Below are 23,511 nucleotides of genomic sequence, written 5' to 3' on the forward strand. Positions count from 1 at the left end.
CTGCGCTTTTTAGTTCAATGTAGCTGGGGACAGGAGACAGCAAACAGCCACACCTCAGCAGCTGAGCGGAGTGCGAGCCAGCTGCAGCGCTTCAGGTATGCCTGTCTTTCTGACTCATAAGCTCTGGATCTTCATGACTGTGACCTGATACCATGTAGCAATATTAGAAGTTCCCATAGCCTTGAGGCAACCTCTCAGAAGGGGAACACACTGACGATTGTTTATACTCAGGTGACCTCTTAGATGGCCATCATCCTAGATCTCTCTCTTTTGTTCAGATATGTGATGACCCCCCAGAATACACTGGTATGGAGTAAAACCTTAGTTCCTTCTGTACACACACGTAAGATAAACTAAATTTAAAAATTATGGACTTAATACCAGGTATGTATCTATAAGCACACAGTGAAGTAGAAAATGAGGCAATTATCTGAATAATGATCACTACTCACACCATAATTTAATCCTTTTGTAAATTATCTACAATTAATATACAATTGACAGAGGCCATTGGGGGAGTAGAAAGAACATGGGCTCTTTCACACATGGCTGCACTGCTTGACGTGTTTCTCCTCATTTGCTACCTACAAGGGGTTTTTGAAAGTGAAATGACACACAGTTGGCATTCAATAAATAAAAATGTGGCTTTTATACTACCATTTTTTGCAGCAAGATTTTAATGGGCAATAAAGAAAGTAATATTCCTGTTGCTTAATATTTCAAAAATATTAAACATGTACACAGTTCCTAGAAAGGACGTTGATTAACCCTTTCTGGAAGAAGAAATCTACCAGTTAATAGCTGGATGACCATGGGCAATTTATGGAACATCTATGTGCCTCAGTTTCTTTGTCCATAAAGTAGAGACTATCAAAATTCCCACCCGATGAAGTTGTTTTGAGGATAAAATGAGTTAGAAAATGTGAGGTTTTTAGAAGAGTGACTAGAACATGAAGTAATCAATCTTCCCTATTATTAATATTTATTTTTTATTTTTATATCTATAAACCACATAAACCCTTCCATCCTTCAAGTCTAATCACCCCCGTGCAATCTGGTATGACTGTTCTTTGATCCTCTCTAAGCACTTTCCTCCCTAATTACCTACATACAGTGTTGACCCTATAATTTTACAGTTAATTGTAAGATTATAACCTGTATCAGAATGCTATTGGTTGTTTCACGTATGTTGATTTTTGTCTCCAGCTTGGTGTTTTAAAGTCCCTAGGGGTGAATTCTCTGGACACTTCGTATCACCTAACTTAGTGCTAAGACCACAGCAGGCTTATTTTTGTGGATATAATAAGTATAACATGGCAATCCTTGTGAAGAGTTGTTTTTTTAATAGTTTTCTAGTTTTTCTCCTCTTCGTTATCACCCAGGTGATCTTCACTTGGATTAGAATTGAGGTCCCTGGCTCTCCATGCACTGTGCATTGCTTCAAGCATGGCTCCAAGTTGTTTTATCTGTTCCATGGCTGGTCACAGCTTCCATTAGGAAGGTGTTTGTCACTGAAAAGATTAGTACTAATCAGGGCCAGGGGTGGCTTAGAGGATAGACCCTGTCGTTAGTTTGAGGTCTGTTAGAATAATTCCCTGAGATGTCTTGTTTCAGTTCCAGAGCCGAAGTGGATAATATCACACACAATAGGCCTGTTGTGTCAGCCCAGATAGGCAGAGGGTGATCAATGGACTTTGCGTTCACGCCTGAGCTTAGTGCGATGAATGCTATTCTGACATCATTTTGTGAAATTATATTTTTGAAATGTTTATCACCAAAACTGAGGAGGAACATTTGCCTTCCTCGAGAAGTCCCCCAAATATATCCAATTTAACTTACAGGTAAACCGCTCCAGGCTTATGTATGCATGGCTGGATTTGAAGGGGAGCAGGAAACTTGCAGAGGGTCTGATGGGACACATTTCTCACCTGATTTAACATTTGCAACTGTGTGTTAATATCCACTGTAAGGCCCTTTCTGGGGAACCCAGAATATCCCCTCTATTAGATGTTGGGAAATGTTCTTATCCTCTCCATCCTGTGTCCTGACTATACCAATCTTATTCCATATCCATTCCATACCCAGGTGGTGTCTGTCCCTGGTCTCTCTGTCCATTTGAAGGTGGCAATTTTGTGCCAAGCAACTGAGCTCCCCTGAGTCCCCAGACCACAGCCCCATGTACTTCACACCACTGCTAGTTAGATGCGTAAAGCTATTTAAACAGCGACACGGCCAGGCGGTGCCTGCCTTTGGGAAGTCTCTTAGATAGTTCATTACTTGGAGGAAAACCAAACCTAAAGTTCTTTGGCAACAAATATCAATTTTGAAGTTAATGAGAGATCATTTAAATATTATCAAGGAAGGTTGGGGCAGGAGCTGTTTCAATGAAAATACTTTATGCATGGGTGGGTATTATTGTTTGGCAAAGAGAAAATCCAATGACTGTTCTGAGATTGGTGTGTATGCCTCTGTCTCTGAAACTTTCTTAGCTTGAAATACTCTGGTCCACAAAGGTGCTTTCACCACCCTGGCATATCTCTGCTCTGGAACAGAGAAAAAGCACATTTGAGCCTTTTTGCTTAAAGACTTTTTATGCGAACTCCTTTTAGATTAGACCAGTTCATATAATCATGCTTTCCTTTTTGCTGCGCCTGTCAGGATATTCATAAACGTCTTTGTTAACTCTCATGGTTAGTATATTTTCTGTATTTTTCAAATATTTTTATTTTAATAACCCTACTGAATGTGTGTTCTTTGTATATACTAATTACTTTCGAGCAGCGGGGGATGAATGAATGAATGAAAGAACAAATATAATTAGTTAAACATCTACTTACCACCGTTTCTCATACCCTTTATTCCCCACGCCTTCCTTTCCTTTTCTACTCTGGATTCATATCATCAAAAATGCAGGGAAGGTAATTGCATCAGTGGATAGCCAGGTGATACTATTGTTAAGGCTAAGATGCTATCAGATTACCTGTCAAGAACCTGCCACCTTGACATCCTGCCCCTGGTCTAGCAGGAGGGCCCAAAGACACAGCCCTTGAGTCCTTTGGATAAAGCAATTCCCCAATGCTCTTGATTCAGACAGAATATAACAACGCTGTCTGGGTCTCAGTTATACTCCCTCATTCTCTCTTTGCTTTGTCTCATTGACCTGTAGCTGCTCTGCTTAACAGCTCCTTGTCTGTGGCTCATCACAGGTCTCCTCCTTTCCAGACAGCTCTACAGTGTTAACATACTAAAAGCAGAAAGAAGATTTGGGATCGAAGGCACCTGGATTACAGCCTTACTGGCTGTGGAATTTGGGACAAGTTATCTTAATCCCTGGGACCTTACTTCCCACATCTTTAAAATGGTGAAATAAGGGCTTCCCTCCTAAGACAGTTGTGAGAACTAAATTATGTAATGCATGAAGTTCTCTGGCACATAGTGTAGGTGCTCAGTTCATGATAATAGCTCACATTTATCGAGCACTTAAAAACACAAGTGCTGAATGTTTTTTTCCTATGTTAGCTTATTTAATCCTCACAATTACTCCACAGCAATTTATGAGGTCGGCACTTCTGTAGATTGCTCAGTGCCTGGCAGAAAGTAAGCTCTCAATAAATGTTGGCTCTTATTAGTATCACCGTTGCTGTCTTCATTTGACAGATGAGAGATTTAGGCGAAGGGAAGTTAAATGTTGACTATTATCATCTACTACTTGCTAGGATATTGGCATATAGGAACACTTATGTTACAAAAAATTCCACCAGGAAATATTATTTTAATCATTGTACGCTGAGGAAACCAAGGTTTAGAGAGAGAGGTTAAACAGTTTGCCAAATGTGGCTCAGCTAGAAAGCGGCCCAGCTGGGATTTGAATCCCAAAAATCCTATAAGTATATATTGGAAACCTGCCTCTCCTGTATCACACTGTTACTGGCTAAGGTTTCATAATCCTCCACCCCGCGCAGTGAGGTTTGTCACAGGGAGCATCTCCAGCTTCTAGCTCTTTTTTTTTTTTTTTTTTTTCTTTGTGGTACGCGGGCCTCTCGCTGTTGTGGCCTCTCCCGTTGCGGAGCACAGGCTCCGGACGCGCAGGCTCAGTGGCCATGCCCACCGGCCCAGCCGCTCCGCGGCATGTGGGATCCTCCCGGACCGGGGCACGAACCCGTGTCCCCTGCATCGGCCGGTGGACTCTCAACCACTGCACCACCAGGGAAGCCCCCTCTAGCCCTTTTTTTAATCTCCACTCCTATAAGAACTAGACACTGGGCAATGACAGCAGAACCCAAATCATTCTTAGACCATTTCAATCAGCCCTGATGCTTCAGTCAATAAAAAGTGAACTCTCCTTCCCAAGAGATTCCAGTGGAACATTCTCTGGTTGTTTTATGTTGCTCTGTAAGTTCACGTCAGTTGCAGCAGCTGCTCTGACAAGTAAATACTCACTGGGCTGTTTACAGTGACCAGAAAACAGACTCCAGAGTCTGGGAACCGGCCTCACACAACCAAGTCCCTTTAGAGGACGCAATAATGGGAGGCCAAGAGGTGCCGCGTCCCATAGGAAGAGCTATATGTTATCCCCGAGTCTGTCAATAAAATGGCTTTTACCAGGATTTGAAAATTTTGTTTGATAACAATAATGACAAAATTGCATGAACAATACAATTTAATTCAATACAAATCTATAGGAGATACAAAAAGACCTCAGCTGTACTGCAGGCTATAAGGAACTGATGACGACAACAAACTTAATCTGATAAATTCCATACAACACGTGCAAACACATGGCTATGAGAACATAGGAGAGGTAGGCGTTTTTTTTTTTTTTTTTACTATTAGAGAAATATGACAGTGGTTCTCTATGTTAATTGACTATTCTTTCTAATCACTTGTAGACCTTAACAAAATGACCTCAATCTATCTCATAACAGACCAACTGAATCAGATTCTCCAGGTGTGTGACGCCCCATTATAAGTACTTTTTTTTTTTTGTAAAAGTAAGTACTTTTTTTTTGTGGGATCTTCCCGGACCGGGGCACGAACCCGTGTCCCCTGCATCGGCAGGCGGACTCTCAACCACTGCGCCACCAGGGAAGCCCTATAAGTATTTTTAAAAAGCTACTCACGTGAATCTACTGTGAAACACATTTGAGAATCACTAGTTAGGGTGTAAAACTTCATCAGGATTTTGACAAGTGGAAATGGGGATAGAGGGGTGGTCAGGGAAAAGCATACAAGCAAAGGAGTAAAGAGTGCAGGGTTTGGGAAGAGTGGAAGAAATATTTGCAGAGGCTTGAGAATTCACGTGAGAGATGAGAGCGAGCAGAGGAAAATAAAGATTCAAAGGCAGAAGCAAGATCACGGAGACAGATTGACATCCAAGGGAATCTGAATCTCATTTTCAAAATATGTAAAATCCTGCTCTTTAGACATGGCATTGTTGATTATACATTAGTTTTCATTTCAAATGACCCAGATAACTGTGCCCAGATAAAAAGGAACTGCTCACAGCTTCTATGTGAAAACTGAGAGTCATTGAACTCCCACCACTGCATCCAGACACAAAGTGCACCGGACCCCACAGTAATAAGGCATCCCTGTCGTCTTCGTCTACAAATTCCAGCTAGCAAACCTGTGTGCCCATCTCTCCTGGACTTATAAACATACACAAGCAAATGGGAGAGAAAGAGGGAGATAGAGGAGACTCTGATAAACTTCTCAAGAAGGGCGATTCCGTCTGTCTCTGCAATACCTAGACTAGCCATTTCTTCAATTATATGATCTACTTTAGCAGAAAGAGGCAACAGTAAATCTTGTAAGGGTGCTGTTCTTTATGATGTTAGTAATGTTCGACGTTTCCAGTAACTGATGAAGTCAGTAGAGCAGGTGTTAACCTCATCTAACAAAAAATGGCTTGGAGTGTCAGGTGACTGTTGCCCTAAAAGCCTATAATTGCCATATTTTAGATTCCAACATATGCCATCCCTGCTATTGTCTGGGGAAAAAGCATAGCTGAGTGCATGTTGCTAAAACACTTAAAAGAGGTTTTTAAATGATTGTTTTAGATGCTGCTATTTCTTTTAAATGTAAGCATTAGTAGCTGATGTTATTTAGGGCTTATTTTATGTGCTAATTTTCAGTGTCATTAAGATAGGTTATTATGATTCAAAATATTTCAAGTTATAAATCCTTCAACAACAGAGACCTTATCTTCTTTATACTCATATTCCCAGAAGACTTAACCCAGTACTGGTGTAATGGTTGTTCTTAATAAATATTATGTTTCTGAAAGACTCACATGATTTTGTGATATTTAACATCTTACATTACCCACTGCAATCTACACGACTAGTTGTGTCAAACCAAATACAAAATAAATTTGACCGGACACAGTTTTATCATCTATTCCTTCAATCATCTGACATATATGCATTGATGCCTAATTTGTGCCTACATTGTGTATACATGATGAAATGTGTGTACAGTGGTGAAACACAGACAAGGTCTCTGCCCTCAGAGAATCTGTACATTTGTGGCAGGAGACAATTACACATATGTATATGCACAATAAATTTGTAAACAAAGAAAATGCTGTAAAAGATATAAAAGAGAGTGATGTAATGAAGCAACTACCCCAGATAAAATAGTCAGGGAGAGTCTCCTCAAACAAGTGGCATTCGAGCTAAGAATTAAATGAAAAAATAAGTCTACAAATAACAAATTCTCGGGCTTCCCTGGTGGCGCAGTGGTTGAGAATCTGCCTGCTAATGCAGGGGACACGGGTTCGAGCCCTGGTCTGGGAGGATCCCACATGCCGTGGAGCAACTAGGCCCGTGAGCCACAACTACTGAGCCTGCGCATCTGGAGCCTGTGCTCCGCAACAAGAGAGGCCGCGCACCGCGATGAAGACTGGCCCCCACTTGCCACAACTAGAGAAAGCCCTTGCACAGAAACGAAGACGCAACACAGCAAAAATAAATAAATTAAGAGTTAGGACTTCAAGATATTCATAAAAAAAGAAGAAAAACAAATTCTGGAGAAAAAGGAACCCTCCTACACTGTTGGTGGGAATGTACATTGGTGCAGACACTGTGGAAACAGTATGGAGGTTTCTTAAAAAACTAAAAGTAGAGTTACCATATGATCCAGCAATCCCACTCCTGGGTATATACCTGGAAAAATGAAAACTCTAATTCAAAAAGACACATGCACCCCAATGTTCAGAGCAGCACTATTTGTAATAGCCAAGACATGGAAGCAACCCAAGTGCTCATCAACAAATGATTGACTTAAGAAGATGTGGTGTGTGTGTGTGTGTATACACACACACACACATACACACAGAGTGGAATATTACTCAGACATGAAAAGAAAGAAATGTTGCCATTTGCAGCAACATGAATAGACATAGAGAATATTATACTAAGTGAAATAAGTCAGAGAAATACAAATACTATATGATATCACTTATATGTGGAATCTAAAAAATAATACAAATGAGTCTATATACAAAACAGAAACAGACTCACAGACATAGAAAACAAACTTATGGTTACCAAAGAGAAAGGAAGGGAGGGAGGGACAAATAGGAGTATGGGATTAACAGATACAAACGACTATACATAGAATAGATAACAAGGATTTGCTGTATAGCACAGGGAACTATACCCAATATCTTGTAATAACCTTTAATGGAATATAATCTGCAAAGAAAAAGAAAACAAATCACTATGCTGTACACATGAAGCTAACACAGTATTGTAAATCAACTATACTTCAAAAAAAAAGATAACCATGCAAGGAAACAGGTGTTGAGTGTTCCAGACGGAGAGAACGTCAAAGCCAAAGGCCCTGAAACTGGGTGAGTTCACTGTCATGTTCAAGGCATGAAAAGATCAGAAAGGCTAACATATATAAGAGATAAGCCCAATAAGTGGGCAGGGACAATGTTACCTAAAGCCTGGAGGAAGACCATGCAAAGAAGTTAGAAATTTATTTACATTCAATGGGAAGGCGTTAGAAGGATGTAACAAGAAAGTGACATGATCAGATTTATACATCTGTTACACCAAGAAATATTCTGAACCAATAGTGCTCTCAACTACCAAAAATAACCTAAATGATGGTCAGATTTCTGTTCTTAGTAAGACCCATATACAAAGCTATTTTTAAAGGTGAGGAAATGAAAGCGAATTCAGAAAATATGTTACTACTAAAAACAACCCTAGTTCCTTGCCAAGGAATCCAGTTCACCGACAGTTTCCTGGGCAGATCAGGAAGCAGTTCATGGATGAAGAAAGTGCATCCCTGGGGAGGGTACATCACTCAGCATGGCAGAGAGAAATCAGCAGGTGAGGTGACCATGACGTCTGTCATTCTAACAGGGACAGTTATGACAGTGACAGGGCACAACTGATAATTACAACAGAACAATAGGTATAAAGTGGGACTTTCCCCAGCATCTGGGACATAGAGTCACCCTTGACCTAGGCTTGAGTCTTGACTTGTACCAAACAAGCTACGTGGCTGGAAGCAAGGTGTCACTCTTTCTGAGATTGCATTTCTTTATTGGACACATCAACTGTGGTTGCATTTTCCCATTTACTGCACACCAACTACCAAAGGGTCTCGCTAGAGAGACAGAAGAATAAACCTCATTTCACGTTCACAGGCTAGTCCAAGAGCAAATAAACTGAATGGTAGTGCAACAAGTGAAGCTACAGAAACATGCCAGGGTAAAAGCTCTAGAGCTAGAGAGGAGAGAAGTGAAAACTCCTATGAAGACATCAAAGAATGCTTCATGGGGTCCCAGTGAAACATGAGCTGAAGTTAGGAAAATGAACAAAAATTCACATGTGAATCAACATGATCAAGGAGAAGAGCTCCTTGACTCAGAACTCTGTTCCATTCCAGTCAGAGGGGTCGGCCCATGCAAAGGCACAGAAGTATGCGACACCACGGCAGGTCCAGGCAGTTATCAAACTGGATCAACTACGTCATGTTTAAGGTCTTTTATGCACAAAAAAGCTAAGAGTCACCTACGTATTGATGTTAAATACTGTTTTTAAAAATGAAATTTTTAACTTTAGCCCCAAAATGTAACATCGCATATGTCAATATTCTATATTTCTATCCAACAGCCATTTGATCTATCCCTATTCACATAACATCTATTTACTCTGAGTTGTACACATACGGAAGTTCCTGGCCACGTGTAAAGGAAGTATATGAAGACCCAGGATAGATGCAGACCTCTCCCTGAGGTTGCAAATCATCGTTTTAACAATAAAAGAAACACGGATAGACGTGGGGCAGAGGGCTGAATATGCAGGAACGGGAACATTTCCATTTTATAGATGAGACAAATGACGTAGAGTTTAGTTAAGACCTTGCAACCTACTTAGTAACGGCAGAGCTGGAATTTGACTTCAGGGAGTCTGGCTCAAGGGTCTATGCCTCTAACAACTATACCGCGTGCCTCTCAACAGTAATGCTGACATTGCAATGGACAATTCATGCCATGTGCCTATTGTTCCCCAGTTCATCTTTGCTTCAGAGCAATCTTAGGGGAAAAGTTGTAAAAAACACTGACTGGTTCTCAGGAGCAACCTTTAGAAAAAATAAAATGCAGATATGCAGAGAGCAAAGTCAAATTTCCATTTTTGAATTCAGCATTCTGAACTTTGAGAACCCATGGTCAGAATGCTTGCCCTCTGGGTCTGTCCAAATCAGCATTAAGAATTCAGCTGAGTCCACATGACATGAAATAACTGGATTGGCCAAGGTTCTCATGGAAATGATTACATTTTTTTTTGTTTGTTTTTTTTTGCGGTACGCGGGCCTCTCACTGCCGTGGCCTCTCCCGCTGTGGAGCACAGGCTCCGTATGCGCAGGCTCAGCGGCCATGGCTCACGGGCCCAGCCGCTCCGCGGCATGTGGAATCTTCCCGGACCGGGGCACGAACCCGTGTCCCCTGCATTGGCAGGCGGACTCTCAACTACTGCGCCACCAGGGAAGCCCCTGAAACGATTACATTTTTGATCAGTTGTTTGGATTTTGTGAAAGGTATAAGGTCTTGAAGGGGAAGAACTCCATCTGTTAACTTCCTCTGTTCAGCAGTTAACAGAACTGCAAGCAGAAAAGTGATTAAAGGAGACCTTGCAAAGATGACAGCAGTGGTAATAGCAACAATAATAAGGTTAATTTGACTCTATCATATTTGTGCATCAATCCAAAGCTTATAATCCTTAAATATTATGGTATCCCATTTAAATCTAATAATATATGTGCATTATTATCCACATTTTTATGTATTCACAGGAGAAGGCTCAGAGAGGTACAGTGACTTTTGTTTTACAAGAGCCGAGATTTAAACTAAACTTTCTAAGTCCCTCAATATTTCCTCTTCTCCCACAGCTGTATCTTAAACTGTGAAAAATTCATGCAAGTCATCATGGTTTCCTTCAGAAAGCACTAAAAGCCACAGACTACAGACCCAGGCTTTGTCCTCTGACTGCCCCAGTTTCTGTATAATAGTTCTAAAACCCTGCACTGCCTAATCCCTGCCCTGATCCCTGAATTGCAGAGGGAGGAAATTTGAAAACTGATGAGTTGAACCAGTGAGGGGTCATATCTTAACACTGGGAGCTGAACAGGCTGCCAAAGCAGGCTGCCCCTCCTGCAAAGGTCCAGATGGATGGAGGGCATGGCTGAAAGCTGCTTACCAATACAGGACTCCCCGGACAGTGAATAGGTCCCATCGTCATGGAAACCGCTTCTGCACTCACAGTGGTACCACCCTGGCAGGTTAACGCAGCGGGAATGGTTGTGGCACTCAATGATCCCCTCTGTACATTCATCAGTATCTGCCTCAGAGAAAAACACAAGCCCCCCAGGACATTAATTTCCTCTGACACTAACCTTTCAATAAACACCTAAAACATGCTCATGTCAACATATCAATTAAAACTGCTTAGTCACCTAAAAGAAAGTTACAGGAGAAACTGTATCCCATCTTTTTTTTCTAGAATCCAAACAAACAAACTGAAAGCTTCGTTTTTGGGATGCTTTCTCATAAATTGAACAACGAATGAGAACTGATGGTCATGAAGACACTCCTAACGGCACATGCTGTGTTCGTTTCTGAATCACCAGAAACTAAATTGAGGATGTTTGGCACACTTTTGTTATTCAGAGTATATGACTCTTCTCTGCTTCAATGATTTCAGTATAGTAATCCCAGATATTATTTGGTATTCTCTGAAAATACCTGTGAACAAATAAGTTCAGGAAACTCTAGGTTAAATAGTGTTATACTAATGTTTTATAGATTTCAGTCTCAGAGACTTATCATATTTATATGCCCTGCAAAACTTAGCAGAATCATAATATGCACTGTTTCCCAAATTTATTTGGCTGAGAAATGCTTTTTCTTTGGATAATATCTTGTGAAACTAAGTTTTGGGGGAGCACAGTTTGAGAACCACTGTTCTAATTCTTTCGAAAACTGCTGATTCACTTAAGGACTTGATTTGTGATCGTCAATCAGAGCTCCTCATTCTTCAATCGTGCCTGATGAAAAGAAGTTTTCTGGGCTCTATTTGCTCTAGAATCTGGCTTCTTAGAATCAGCAAATGCCTGGATTCTCTAGCCCAAAGGCTTGCCTCTGAGCTGAAGGAAAATGACACCACTGCAGAAAGATGAGCTGTCAGTCGTCATGCCAGGCTCAGCTCATCTTACAGAATCTCTCCAGGTAATTATTTCTTGGAATATAGCCATTGCGGGCTGGGAATCCCCCCCTAGTCCTCCTAGAAACACCTGAACTACAGCAGTCTTATACAAATAGAAATTTAATTAATACTAAGATATAACACATAATGGATACAACGCACTTCAGAGTCCTGTTCAGCAGTGCCGTGCTGTAGGCATCAACTACCAGTGTATCTATTATACTGAAAAGTCCCGAGTTGTGCACAAGGCTGTGAACGTAGTTTGAAACCTGCCAGTCTCATCTCATAGCATTCCAGCCAAGTAAAGAGAGGAAAGCTCTTTATTCTGGGCAACTCCATCCTGGCCTTTTTCTGCCAACTGCCATCTTCTTCCTTTATGGCTGTGTCATTAAGTTCATGCAGTCCTTTGACATACAGCATCCCTCAGCTTTCTAAATGCAATCAGGCCACAGGACCTAGTGCTTCTATAGCACCTTCAGCTATAGCAGTCAGGTTGTGTGTGCATTTATTATAAATCTCCAAACAATAAAATTTCAACAACTATGTTTTCATTTCTGAAATTTTACAGGTGTGTGGTTCAGTGGGACACACCTTGAATCACTAAAATGTTCATAAATTGAAACAGAGAAGTGACTTGAGGCCATGTCTTACAGAGGGGAAGGACCGGGCCCTAAGTTATGAAGTCAGTTTGGTTATTTCTAAATATAGGTCACCAAGAGGAACAGACATAACTAGAAGACTGATTTTCAGAGATAACTTCTCTATGAGAGGCTGAAAGATAACTCTCTGTAACAAAGCAGCAACAAGTTTTGCCTCAGACATTTATTTCCAAAGCTTCCAGAAAGTCTGTCATGATTCCCCACAGACCCTGTGATTTCTAGACTAATGACAATATTTAGGTAACAACCATCTAGCCACAGTTAGTGTCAGGAAACCAGGACATACAAAAGCAAAACTTCTCAAATAACCATGGAAATCATATGTCCTGGTTGGTCTCATTGTCACCTGCTGCCTCTTTCACTCTCAAAACTAACTCAGTTTGGAGGATAAATTATCTGAACATCTTACAAATAATTCCTCCTGCTCTCAATTCTACAGGAAATTTCTAGGAGGACTGGGAATACTGAATGATGTGCAAATATTTTTTTTTCAATTCACAGATATTTTTATTCCCAAAATGAAATAAGAGAAACTAGCAAAAGCTTCCACGATCCAGCAGGATATAAGTTATCTGTGTAGCATGAGAGACTCATAGGGAGTGAATACAACCAGTCAAATTATACAGCTGCAATTACCCCAGAGACACTGGGGTATTCCTGGCTTATACTGAAAATTAGAAAAGTAGTGGAGGTGTTCCTTGCCTGGGAGCTGCACTGCACACAGCAGATTCTGGGGCTTCACTGGGAATAACCAGGGCTCATCACACACTAGCACCTGCAAACAAGGCTGCACATTTCTATTTCGTGGGCCAGGTCTATAACTGAAGCCAACAGTTTCATTTTATATGAGACCAGGCTGTACTTGAGAGGTGCTTATATTTTCGTCGTGTTCGTAAAACTGGCTATTTCTTCTGTATAGTCTCAGTAGTATTAAAAGCAACAACCACATACCCAAATACAGAAAACACGTGGAGGCTTTTCAGTGATACTTTGGGGACTTTAAAAACTGTTAAATGGCTTGTGGCTGCCTTTGTCCTAAGAGATTTGTTTCTCCCAGTCAGCACTTGCTATGGGCAAACAAACAAGACAGATGCTCCGGGAACGGGGTCTCTGTGAGTTCACCATGGAATCCGGCCCCCTGTCTCAAGGAATTCTGATAAATCACAGTGAGCCTGGGTGCATCACATGGTGTCAGACATTGCAAAGGAAACAGACAAATAAAAAAATCATTTTTCCTTCCTATAACAAATCCTAGGATTTTGTTTAAATCTCAGTTTAATCCAGCACAGACCTGAAAATGTAGCAGAGGAAACAAGAGATGTTGGAGGATTCTTGAGAGTGGAACCTATAGTATTCACTTTTACATCCAAGTGTCTGCTACATAATGAATCACATGATAGCCCAGGTCAAATAGCTAACATATGGCGAAACCAGGTTCAGAATGAGCTAGAACCCGTACTTGTCACTCTTCTATCACATCATGTCATTGATGAATGGAGAAAGGAAGATTTACACCAAGATAATGTATTTATTCAATTCTCTAAATATTGGCTGAGCTGAAAATACGTGTCAAGGATGCTATTTGTATCGTGGCAGTTGCAAAACAGATGCAAAAGTGAAGAAGATGTGATTCCTGAAACCCAGGAGCTCTCAAACAAGAGGAAGAGGTATATAACACACACACTCATCCTTCAAACCCTAACTGATATCACCTACTCCAACTCCTCCAGACATACAGGTCCTCCCTCCCTAATGCCTCACTATGTACACACACATCTATTTAAGCACAGCAGTATTTCCCTTTTGTGTCCATCCCTCAAATGCAGACTTTCCAAGAATAGAGACAACATCTTAGGTTTACATTTCTTGGAATAATAAGTGAATGTCAAGCAATATGAAAGTACCCAATACAAGTCTGTGGGAATGAATGAATGAAAAAATAAATGACAATGGACCGAACATAAGGAACAATGAAAAAGTGCTGTAATAGAGACTCAAAGTACCACAAGAGTTCCTGCTATTTGCAAATCACAAAGATACAATGTCAATTCGTAAAATTAAATATTATGGGGTTAGTTTAATCTTTATATCTTATTTACCTAAAAGACACTTTATAGTGTCTAAAAGACACTATATAGTTTTTAAGACTTTGCTTCTGAGTCTAATCTTTAGAGATTTTAAGGCAACAAAAGACACACAGTTAAGGTTGCCTTCAATCAAGAATCCTACTTGTACTTTGAGTTTTTTATTCAGCATGAAAAACAGGACAACCCAAGGTTTTTCCATAGGATGTGTCCTAAACAACACGTTTAACCCTATTTGGAATGTACAGTGAATTTGCTATCAAAAGTCATTGGCAAACACATCCTTGGATTCTTGCAAAATTCTAGTTTCTTGACTTGGATGAATCTCTTCTTTCAACTGATCTCCTCTCTCTCAGATTTGCTATTTGAAAATTTACAAAATAAAGTTGTTCTCAAAGTTTATTTCCAAGGAGATACTTTTGTATTTCATATTAATTGGTTAAAGTTCACAGTGAAATAGCTGATTGTATCTTTTCTAGGGATTTGTAGGTTGAGCCATGAGAAAAACTTTTGATGCTTTCATTCATTCAACAAAAGTTTATTGAGCATACTTGTATGAAGTTATATTCCACCCTATGATAAAGAGATGAAAAAGATAAGGTCTCTGTACTCCAGACACTTAGAGTCTATCAGTGCAACTGGAATGTAAACACATAACCATGGTTGAGAACACTGGCTTTGCACACAAATACGACTTCAAACTCCTGCCCAACAACACACTAGTATATTGTTTAGAATTTTCCAAATTTTTGCTTTCTGAACTGTAGATCATGAATAACAAAATCAAACTTCATAGATGTGATGAACAAAAAACACCCTTAAGCAAAATCTACTGTTTCCCCTATTGTACAGGATATTAACTTTGGACTCTATATTACTGCTTAAAAATAAAAGACAGAAAAAATATTACCTTGTAACCAGGTCACTGGTTAGGACTGAGAGACGATTTCTGGATCTTTAAAAATGTTCATTTGCATTTTTAAAAATTTATATATTTTTAATTATTTTTTTAGCCTCTTTATTGGAGTATAATTGCTTAACAATGGTGTGTTAGTTTCTGCTTTATAACAAAGTGAATCAGCTATACATATACATACATCCCCATATCTCCTCCCTCTTGCGTCTCCCTCCCACCCTCCCTATCCCACCCCTCTAGGTGGTCACAAAGCACCGAGCTGATCTCCCTGTGCTATGTGGCTGCTTCCCACTAGCTATCTATTTTACATTTGGTAGTGTATATATGTCCATGCTACTCTCTCACTTCGTCCCGGCTTACCCTTCCCCCTCCCTGTGCCCTCAAGTCCATTCTCTATGTCTGCATCTTTATTCCTGCCCTGCCCTTAGGTTCTTCAGAAGCATTTTTTTTTTTAGAGTCCATATATATGTGTTAACATACGGTATTTGTTTTTCTCTTTCTGACTTACTTCACTCTGTATGACAGACTCTAGGTCCATCCACCTCACTACAAATAACTCAATTTTGTTTCTTTTTTATGGCTGAGTAATATTCCATTGTATATATATGTGCCACATCTTTATCCATCCACCTGTTGATGGACACGTAGGTTGCCTCCATGTCCTGGCTACTGTAAACAGTGCTGCAATGAACACTGTGGTACACGACTCTTTTTGAATTATGGTATGGAAATGTCTATTTAGGTCTTCTGCCCATGTTTGGATCGGGTTGTTTGTTTTTTTGATATTGAGCTGCATGAGCTGCTTGTAAATTTTGGAGATTAATCCTTTGTCAGTTGCTTCATTTGCAAATATTTTCTCCCATTCTGAGGGTTGTCTTTTCGTCTTGTTTATGGTTTCCTTTACTGTGCAAAAGCTTTGAAGTTTCATTAGGTCCCATATGTTTATTTTTGTTTTTATTTCCATTTCTCTAGGAGGTGGGTCCAAAAGGATCTTGCTGTGATTTATGTCATAGAGTGTTCTGCCTATGTTTTCCTCTAAGAGTTTTATAGTGTCTGGCCTTACATTAGGTCTTTAATCCATTTTGAGTTTATTTTTGTGTATGGTGTTAGGGAGTGTTCTAATTTCATTCTTTTACATGTAGCTGTCCAGTTTTCCCAGCACCACCTATTGAAGAGGCTGTCTTTTCTCCATTGTATATTCTTGCCTCCTTTATCAAAATAAGGTGACCATATGTGCATGGCTTTATCTCTGGGCGTTCTATCCTGTTCCATTGATCTATAGTTCTGTTTCTGTGCCAGTACCATACTGTCTTGATGACTGTAGCTTCGTAGTATAGTCTGAAGTCCGGGAGCCTGATTCCCCCAGCTCCGTTTTACTTTCTCAAGATTGCTTTGGCTATTCGGGGTCTTTTGTGTTTCCATACAAATTGGGAAATGTTTTGTTCTAGTTCTGTGAAAAATGCCATTGGTAGTTTGATAGGGATTGCATTGAATCTGTAGATTGCTTTGGGTAGTATAGTCATTTTCCACAATGTTGATTCTTCCAATCCAAGAACATGGTATACCTCTCCACTTACCTCAACATAATAAAGGCCATATATGACAAACCCACAGCCAACATTGTTCTCAATGGTGAAAAACTGAAACCATTTCCTCTAAGATCAGGAACAAGACAAGGTTGTCCACCCTCACCACTATTATTCAACATAGTTTTGGAACTTTTAGCCACAGCAGTCAGAGAAGACAAATAAAAGGAACCCAAATCAGAAAAGAAGAAGTAAAGCTGTCACTGTTTGCAGATGACATGATACTATACATAGAGAATCCTAAAGATGCTACTGGAAAACTACTAGAGCTCATCAATGAATTTGGTAAAGTAGCAGGATACAAAATCAATGCACAGAAACCTCTTGCATTCCTATACACTAATGACGAAAAATCTGAAAGAGAAATTAAGGAAACATTCCCATTTACCATTGCAACAAAAAGAATAAAATACCTAGGAATAAACCTACCTAAGGAGACAGAAGACCTATATGCAGAAAACTATAAGACACTGATGTTCATTTGTATTTTGAGACGATTGTAATATTGCAAAACATTCAGTGATAGAATCTATGAATCTATAATATATACCCCATAAAACTGGATTCTCTCCTCCCAAAAAACGTTACATGACTTTAAGGAAGTAAAGCAATACCATAAATTGCCACAAGTACAGTGAACACAAACCTGATTATTATCTAATATTTGCTGAGTTCCAGGACTCTACTGAACATAGCATACATCAGAATACTTGAGGGAAACTAAAAAGACAAATAAATGAAAAATAGAGGTTCTGTGGAAAGGCAAATCAAAACTACATGGAGGTATCACCTCACACTGGTCAGAATGGCCATCATCAAAAAGTCTACAAATAATAAATGTTGGAGACGGTGTGGACAAAAGGGCACCCTCTTGCACTGTTGGTGGGAATGTAAATTGATGCAGCCACTATGGAAAATAGTGTGGAGATCCAGCAATCCCACTCCTGGTCATATATCCAGAGAAAACTTTAATTCGAAAAGATACATGAACCCCAATGCTCATAGCAGCACTACAAAAGCCAAGACATGGAAACAACCTAAGTGTCCATCAACAGATGAATGGATAAAGAAGAGGTGGTGTGTGTGTGTGTGTGTGTGTGTGTGTGTGTATATTTATAAAGTGGAATACTACTCAGCCACAAATAAGAATGAAATAACGCCATTTGCAGCAACATGGATGGACCTAGAGATTATCATACTAAGTGAAGTAAGTCAGAGAAAGACAAATATTATATAGTACTACTTATATGTGGAATCTAAAAAAAATGATACAAATGAACTTATTTACAAAACAGAAAGAGACTCACACACGTAGAAGATACACTTATGGTTATCAAAGGGGAAAGGTCAGGGGAGGGATAAACCAGGAGCTCGGGATTAACAGATACAAACTACTATAGATAAAATAGATAAATGACAAGGACCTACTGTATAGCACAGGGAAGTGTATTCATATCTTGTATAACCTATAATGGAAAGGAATCTGTAAAAGAATATATGTGTGTGTGCACGTGTGTGCGTGTCTGCATGTGCGTGTGTACCCACTGAATCACGTTGCGGTACACCAGAAACTAACACAACATAGTAAACCAACTATACTTGAATTTAAGAAAAGAAAAGAAAAAGAAAGGCTCTGTGGTAAAAACAGTCTAGCTCTTCCATCTTTTCTTCTTGGGCTCCCAAGTGTGTGTCCTGAACATAGGTCCTTTACAGATGGGTGAGGCCTACATGTCTTTTGCAGATGGGTGAGGCTTTGTGACTAAGCTCTAGCTCTAAAGTTAGAAATAATGTAATTCCAATATGGCCCACAAAAATATCTCATATGAACCTCCATGCTATTTCCACCTTCCCACTGGAGGCTAATGTATAAGGAAACTTGGAAGCCACAGGTTGAAAATGGCGGAGGCTTTGTCTGTCTGGCTCCAGGCGTGACTAAGTGGAGCAGAGCCCTTCCGCAGACCTGAAACTGTCAGGGACTCTTTATGCGAGCAGAGATATGTTTCTATCTTATTGAGCCATTATACGTTTTGGGGCTGCTTTATTGCTACAGCCAGCGTTTCCTAACTGTTTTGATAGACCCCTTTCCACCACATTAAGGGGAAAGACTGTGCTAAGGTCAGAAGCATGCAGACACAATCTCTAAAAAAAAAACAAAAAACAAAAATAAGCAAACAAGAAAAAAACAGCACCCATCAAGATTATGCAGGCAGCTACAGGGGAGGTTTTGTGCTGAAGACCGAGAATTGAGATAATGTGCAAATGAGACAAAGCTTTGTAGTCAAATATACCTGAGTTTGAATCCTGGCTCTGTGACTTCCTAGTTCGAAGTCTCTGAGCAGGTTGTTTATCTTTTTTCAGCTTCAGTTTCCTTGGCTCTTAAAGGAGGAGGATATTACCTAGCTCTCATTGTTACCTTAAGGATTGAATGAGAGCAATGTAAAGCTACTCCACCAAACTAGGCAGGCACTCATTAGGTCTGCAATCATTAACATTCTGTAATTTCTAATCCCCACTTGGTCATGGAGGAACTATGTGTGTCCAGGCCAAGACAGTCTAAGTCTCCAGGCTTCCATTCCTTTCATGTAAAAGGAAAGGACTGTGCTGTAGCACACCTCAGTCTTCTTCCAGCTTTAACTCCCTACAAGATGGCAGATCTGGGCTTTGGGCTGATGTCTTCATCTGCTACTAACCAGCTGAATGGTGTTATCAAGTTTAAGTGATCACTTTGTACCTCAGTTTCTTCATTATCTAATTTGCAATAACAAAAATAAATGTTTCGTCTGCCTCACAAACAAAGCTTCAATAAGGTATAAACAAGCTCTGGAAGTCAATTAACTGCTACACAGAATATATGGTGACATCATTATTACTGTTTCTTCTTCGTAAGTGCTGATCAGCAACTAGGTTCAGTCCATTAAACTGAACGGTGCCTGCTATTAATAATAGCATCAGTGGCATTGGTGATATTGCTCTTCTCTGCCTTTTGTAAATCTCTTTCTTTACTGACTTGGCACAAGAGAGTTGTACCCTTCTAATTTTATCTCTGAAGTGCTTCTTTTTGTTTGACTATTCTCTGAACAAATCATTCCCAAATTCTTCTACAACGAATCAATTCATCCCACTTTAACTCTCCTCTCTAATCTGGAGGGTTTCTCATCTACGTCTCTATAATGTGACCTCTTACAAAAGTTCATACACACATTTACTATTGCCTATGAATAAGCTAATCTCAGAGGTCTCTTCATTTCAAACTCATTCTACCCAAAGCATTACTATAACATATATCTTTCTATGTATCAAACTCATTTTCCTCCGCAGTACTCCGTCTCAGCTCTCATTCCTCACAATCAATGAATAAAAGGTCAAAGTTGTTATAATGGCTTACAAAACCTCACATGATCTGCCTTCTCTTACTTCTTTGAGTTCATCAAACACTGTTCTTTTTGATTACACTGGCCAGGACAGCTACACTGACTTCCCAGCTACTCCTCAGGCATATCAGACATGCTCCAGCCGCTGCATATGTCGTCCACATAAGCTGTTCCTCTGTCTAGAATGTTCTCTCAGATATCTCCATGACTTAATGTCTCAACCTCCAAGTCTATACTCAAATATCCATCCTCTCAGCAAGCCCTTTGCTAGGTTGTAAGCCCATGAGGTGACATGAGGACAGAGCAGGACCTGGAATTCAGTGGCACAAAAGGAATATTTTCTGGGTGAGGGAAAGTCAGAGGAAGGGAAGGGAGATGCATTGAAACTTCTTCCTTTGACATGGTTTAAAAACCTGTTTTGCATCCATTCGCTAGATCTGTTGCCAACACCACACTCAGTTCCTTATTTTCTCAGACCTGAATGAGTGCAGTATCTCCTGGCTGGTCTTTCCACCACTGTCTTCTCCAATTCATAGGAGATGTTCCCAAATCTAATTCCCAAGGCTGATGTTCCCAAATCTAATTGCTCAGAAAATTTTAATTAAAATAACACTAGCTATTCTGGCACTCGATAGCTAATTCAGCTTGAGTAAGTCACTTTCCAACTCAATACATTAACTCTTTTATTTTTACAATAAGCAAAGATTTAACTATATCAGTGTTTTTCAACTAGTACTCAACAGAGCACTAGGTTTCCATGGAGGTTCTCTTGGGCAAACCAGTTGAATCTCCAGACGGACCCACCTGGAGTGGCCATTGAGCAAGTTATACATTTCTGTAGTATAGATCTATTAAAGTTTCACTGGTGATGCACATTGATAATTAAACAAACAAACAAACAAACAAAACCATTGAACTAGGTCATATTCACTCCCAGTCTGAAATTTCTATGATTCTGTGATTTTATTATATCTGGCTCTTGTAGTACTTACAAATGATCGTTATTATAAAAACCTCCCACCAGGCATTCAAAGAGTCAATAATCTGACCTCACTTTGCCTATCAATTCTCTTTCATTTCTCAGAATTCTTCAGCACAAAACCTTGGCACACTCTGGCCTGGTTACCTTAGTATCCACATATTCTATGTGCAGTTTCATTTCATGCTTCCCACTCTGTAAGTGACTGTTTTTTTTTTAAAGTTAAAATCCAAGCACAAATTTTAATCCCACAAAAAAATCCTCTTTCTTTCCTCTGAATTCCTATAGTGTTTAACAGTTCTATCAGCTGAATTCCTACTGTGCTCTTTAACACAGTTCTGCTACCCTATTTAACTTATATCCACTCTATTTTAGAATATTCTGTGTTTCTTGCTATAGTTTCTCTCTTACCAAATAGAATTTTTGAACTTCTACCTATTAATAATTTACTGTATGTCAGGCCCTCCGACAAGTGCTTTATATTCACTACTTCATCTGGTTCTCAGAATGGCTCTGACATAATCTGAATTACCTTAAACAGAAAATGGGGGCTTAGATGTTTAAATCATGTGCCCATAGTAAAGCATCTGGAAAGTGGCAGAGAGATTTAAACCAAGGTCTACTTGACTCCAGAATATACCCATTAACCCATACAGCCTCCTGCATATTTTGGAGGAAGAAGGAACTTCTTTTTTAGCATCACCTGTGGCTAAGCACCATTTCAGGCCTAAAGATGATCTAACTTATCGTTAGCAACAGATATGCAGGTGAAAGAGTTGAGTATAGATTTCAGCCAATGCTACTACAGAGGAGACAGAAATTAGAGTCTGAGGCTAACCAATTTAACTGCCTGCTATAATGAAAATAAGCACTCTTCAGAGGAAAATTCTACCTCTACTAAGTAGGAACATAATTATCCAATACACAATAAAAAAATTACACATCTAAAGAAATAAGAAAATGTGACCATGCTAAAGAGAAAAAGCAGATAATAGAAACTAACCCCACTCTTACCCAGATGTTGGATAAAGTAGACAGAACTTTAAAGAAACACAGAAATATGTTCAAGGACTGAAATTAAAAGATACTGAGTTGAAAAATAAATAGACTTCTACTTTTATTGAAAATTGAATAACAGGGACTGGACTTACCTTCCCACCCAAAATAACAAGAACAATCCAAACAATATATATGAACAAAATGGTTTTTAAGATATTGGAAATTAGGCAGTTAAGAAGAATGATCCTTGAGAGACATAAAACACACGAGAAGAGTCCTGCAATTGCCCTAGTCTGCTACCTTGAGAGAGGTTCAGACCTGGTACAAGGGGGAGGAGCACAAGAGGAGCCCAGTGGACTACCTGGTTTAAGGATATGGAGCTAAGGGTATGGAGAGAACAAGATAGCTAGAGTTTGCAGAGCAGAGCAGTGGAGGGGCAAGAGCTGCACAGAGAGAACTCTGGAGTCCTGCAGGGTGTCCCATTCATGTATTCAGCAGAGTACTGATCAGAAAATGAGTGTCATGAAACTACTCAAAGCTGGAGAAAGACAATCAGAATGGATTAGAGGCAACAGTATCTGGTGGTCACCTAGGGAGGGAACTAGTGCATGCTTCCACAAGCTAGACTGAAAATTCTCATAATTCATTGAGTAGTACTGGATAGAGTACACAAAAAGGTCTTGCCTCAGTACTGTAGAATAATTAGCCCTGTATTAAACACAGCATTGGCCTCAACTAATAATCTTAAAAGCAAGACCCAAAAGGATATAATTGTATATAAGTATCTTAACTGTGTCCCAGAAGAAAGCTCAGGAATATTTATAGGAATACAAAAATATCCAGTATCCAAAAGGTAAAATCAATATTGACTGGCATTCAAACAAAGATTATTAGGATGTCTGAAAAAAAAATCTAACTCAAAATGAAGAGGAAAGAAATCATTTGATATCAAAACAAAACCGACACAGGTGTTAGAATATAGGACATTAAAACAGTTACTATAACTGTATTCATGTTAAAAGAGTTAATAGAGACAGGGAAAGAGTTTATATATATTAGCTGTATATTATAGATAGAATATATAATATAATATTATATATATTTATATATATATATATATATATATATATACACACACACACACACCATCTGCATGCATGTATCTCCAAATCAAGCTAATAGAGATAAAAGCTA

General features: G+C 39.5%; 1 protein-coding gene across 2 annotated transcripts in view; it reads right to left on the minus strand.

The window, feature by feature from the left end:
* Window positions 1–23,511, minus strand: part of NELL1 (neural EGFL like 1) — an 853,841-nt gene that overhangs the window by 67,334 nt on the left and 762,996 nt on the right. The window contains exon 16 of one of the 2 annotated variants that reach the window (XM_022583757.2): window positions 10,719–10,859. The exons of the other annotated variant lie outside the window; for it this stretch is intronic. Within the exon in view, the coding sequence (XP_022439465.1) occupies window positions 10,719–10,859 (141 nt within the window). The remainder of the gene's footprint in view (window positions 1–10,718; window positions 10,860–23,511) is intronic. 2 annotated transcript variants of the gene reach the window in all.

The sequence above is a fragment of the Delphinapterus leucas genome, chromosome 7 (genome assembly GCF_059928025.1).
Source record: "Delphinapterus leucas isolate spDelLeu-1000000601 "Yukka" chromosome 7, BTC_Dleu_Yukka2, whole genome shotgun sequence".
Lineage (NCBI taxonomy): Eukaryota > Metazoa > Chordata > Mammalia > Artiodactyla > Monodontidae > Delphinapterus > Delphinapterus leucas.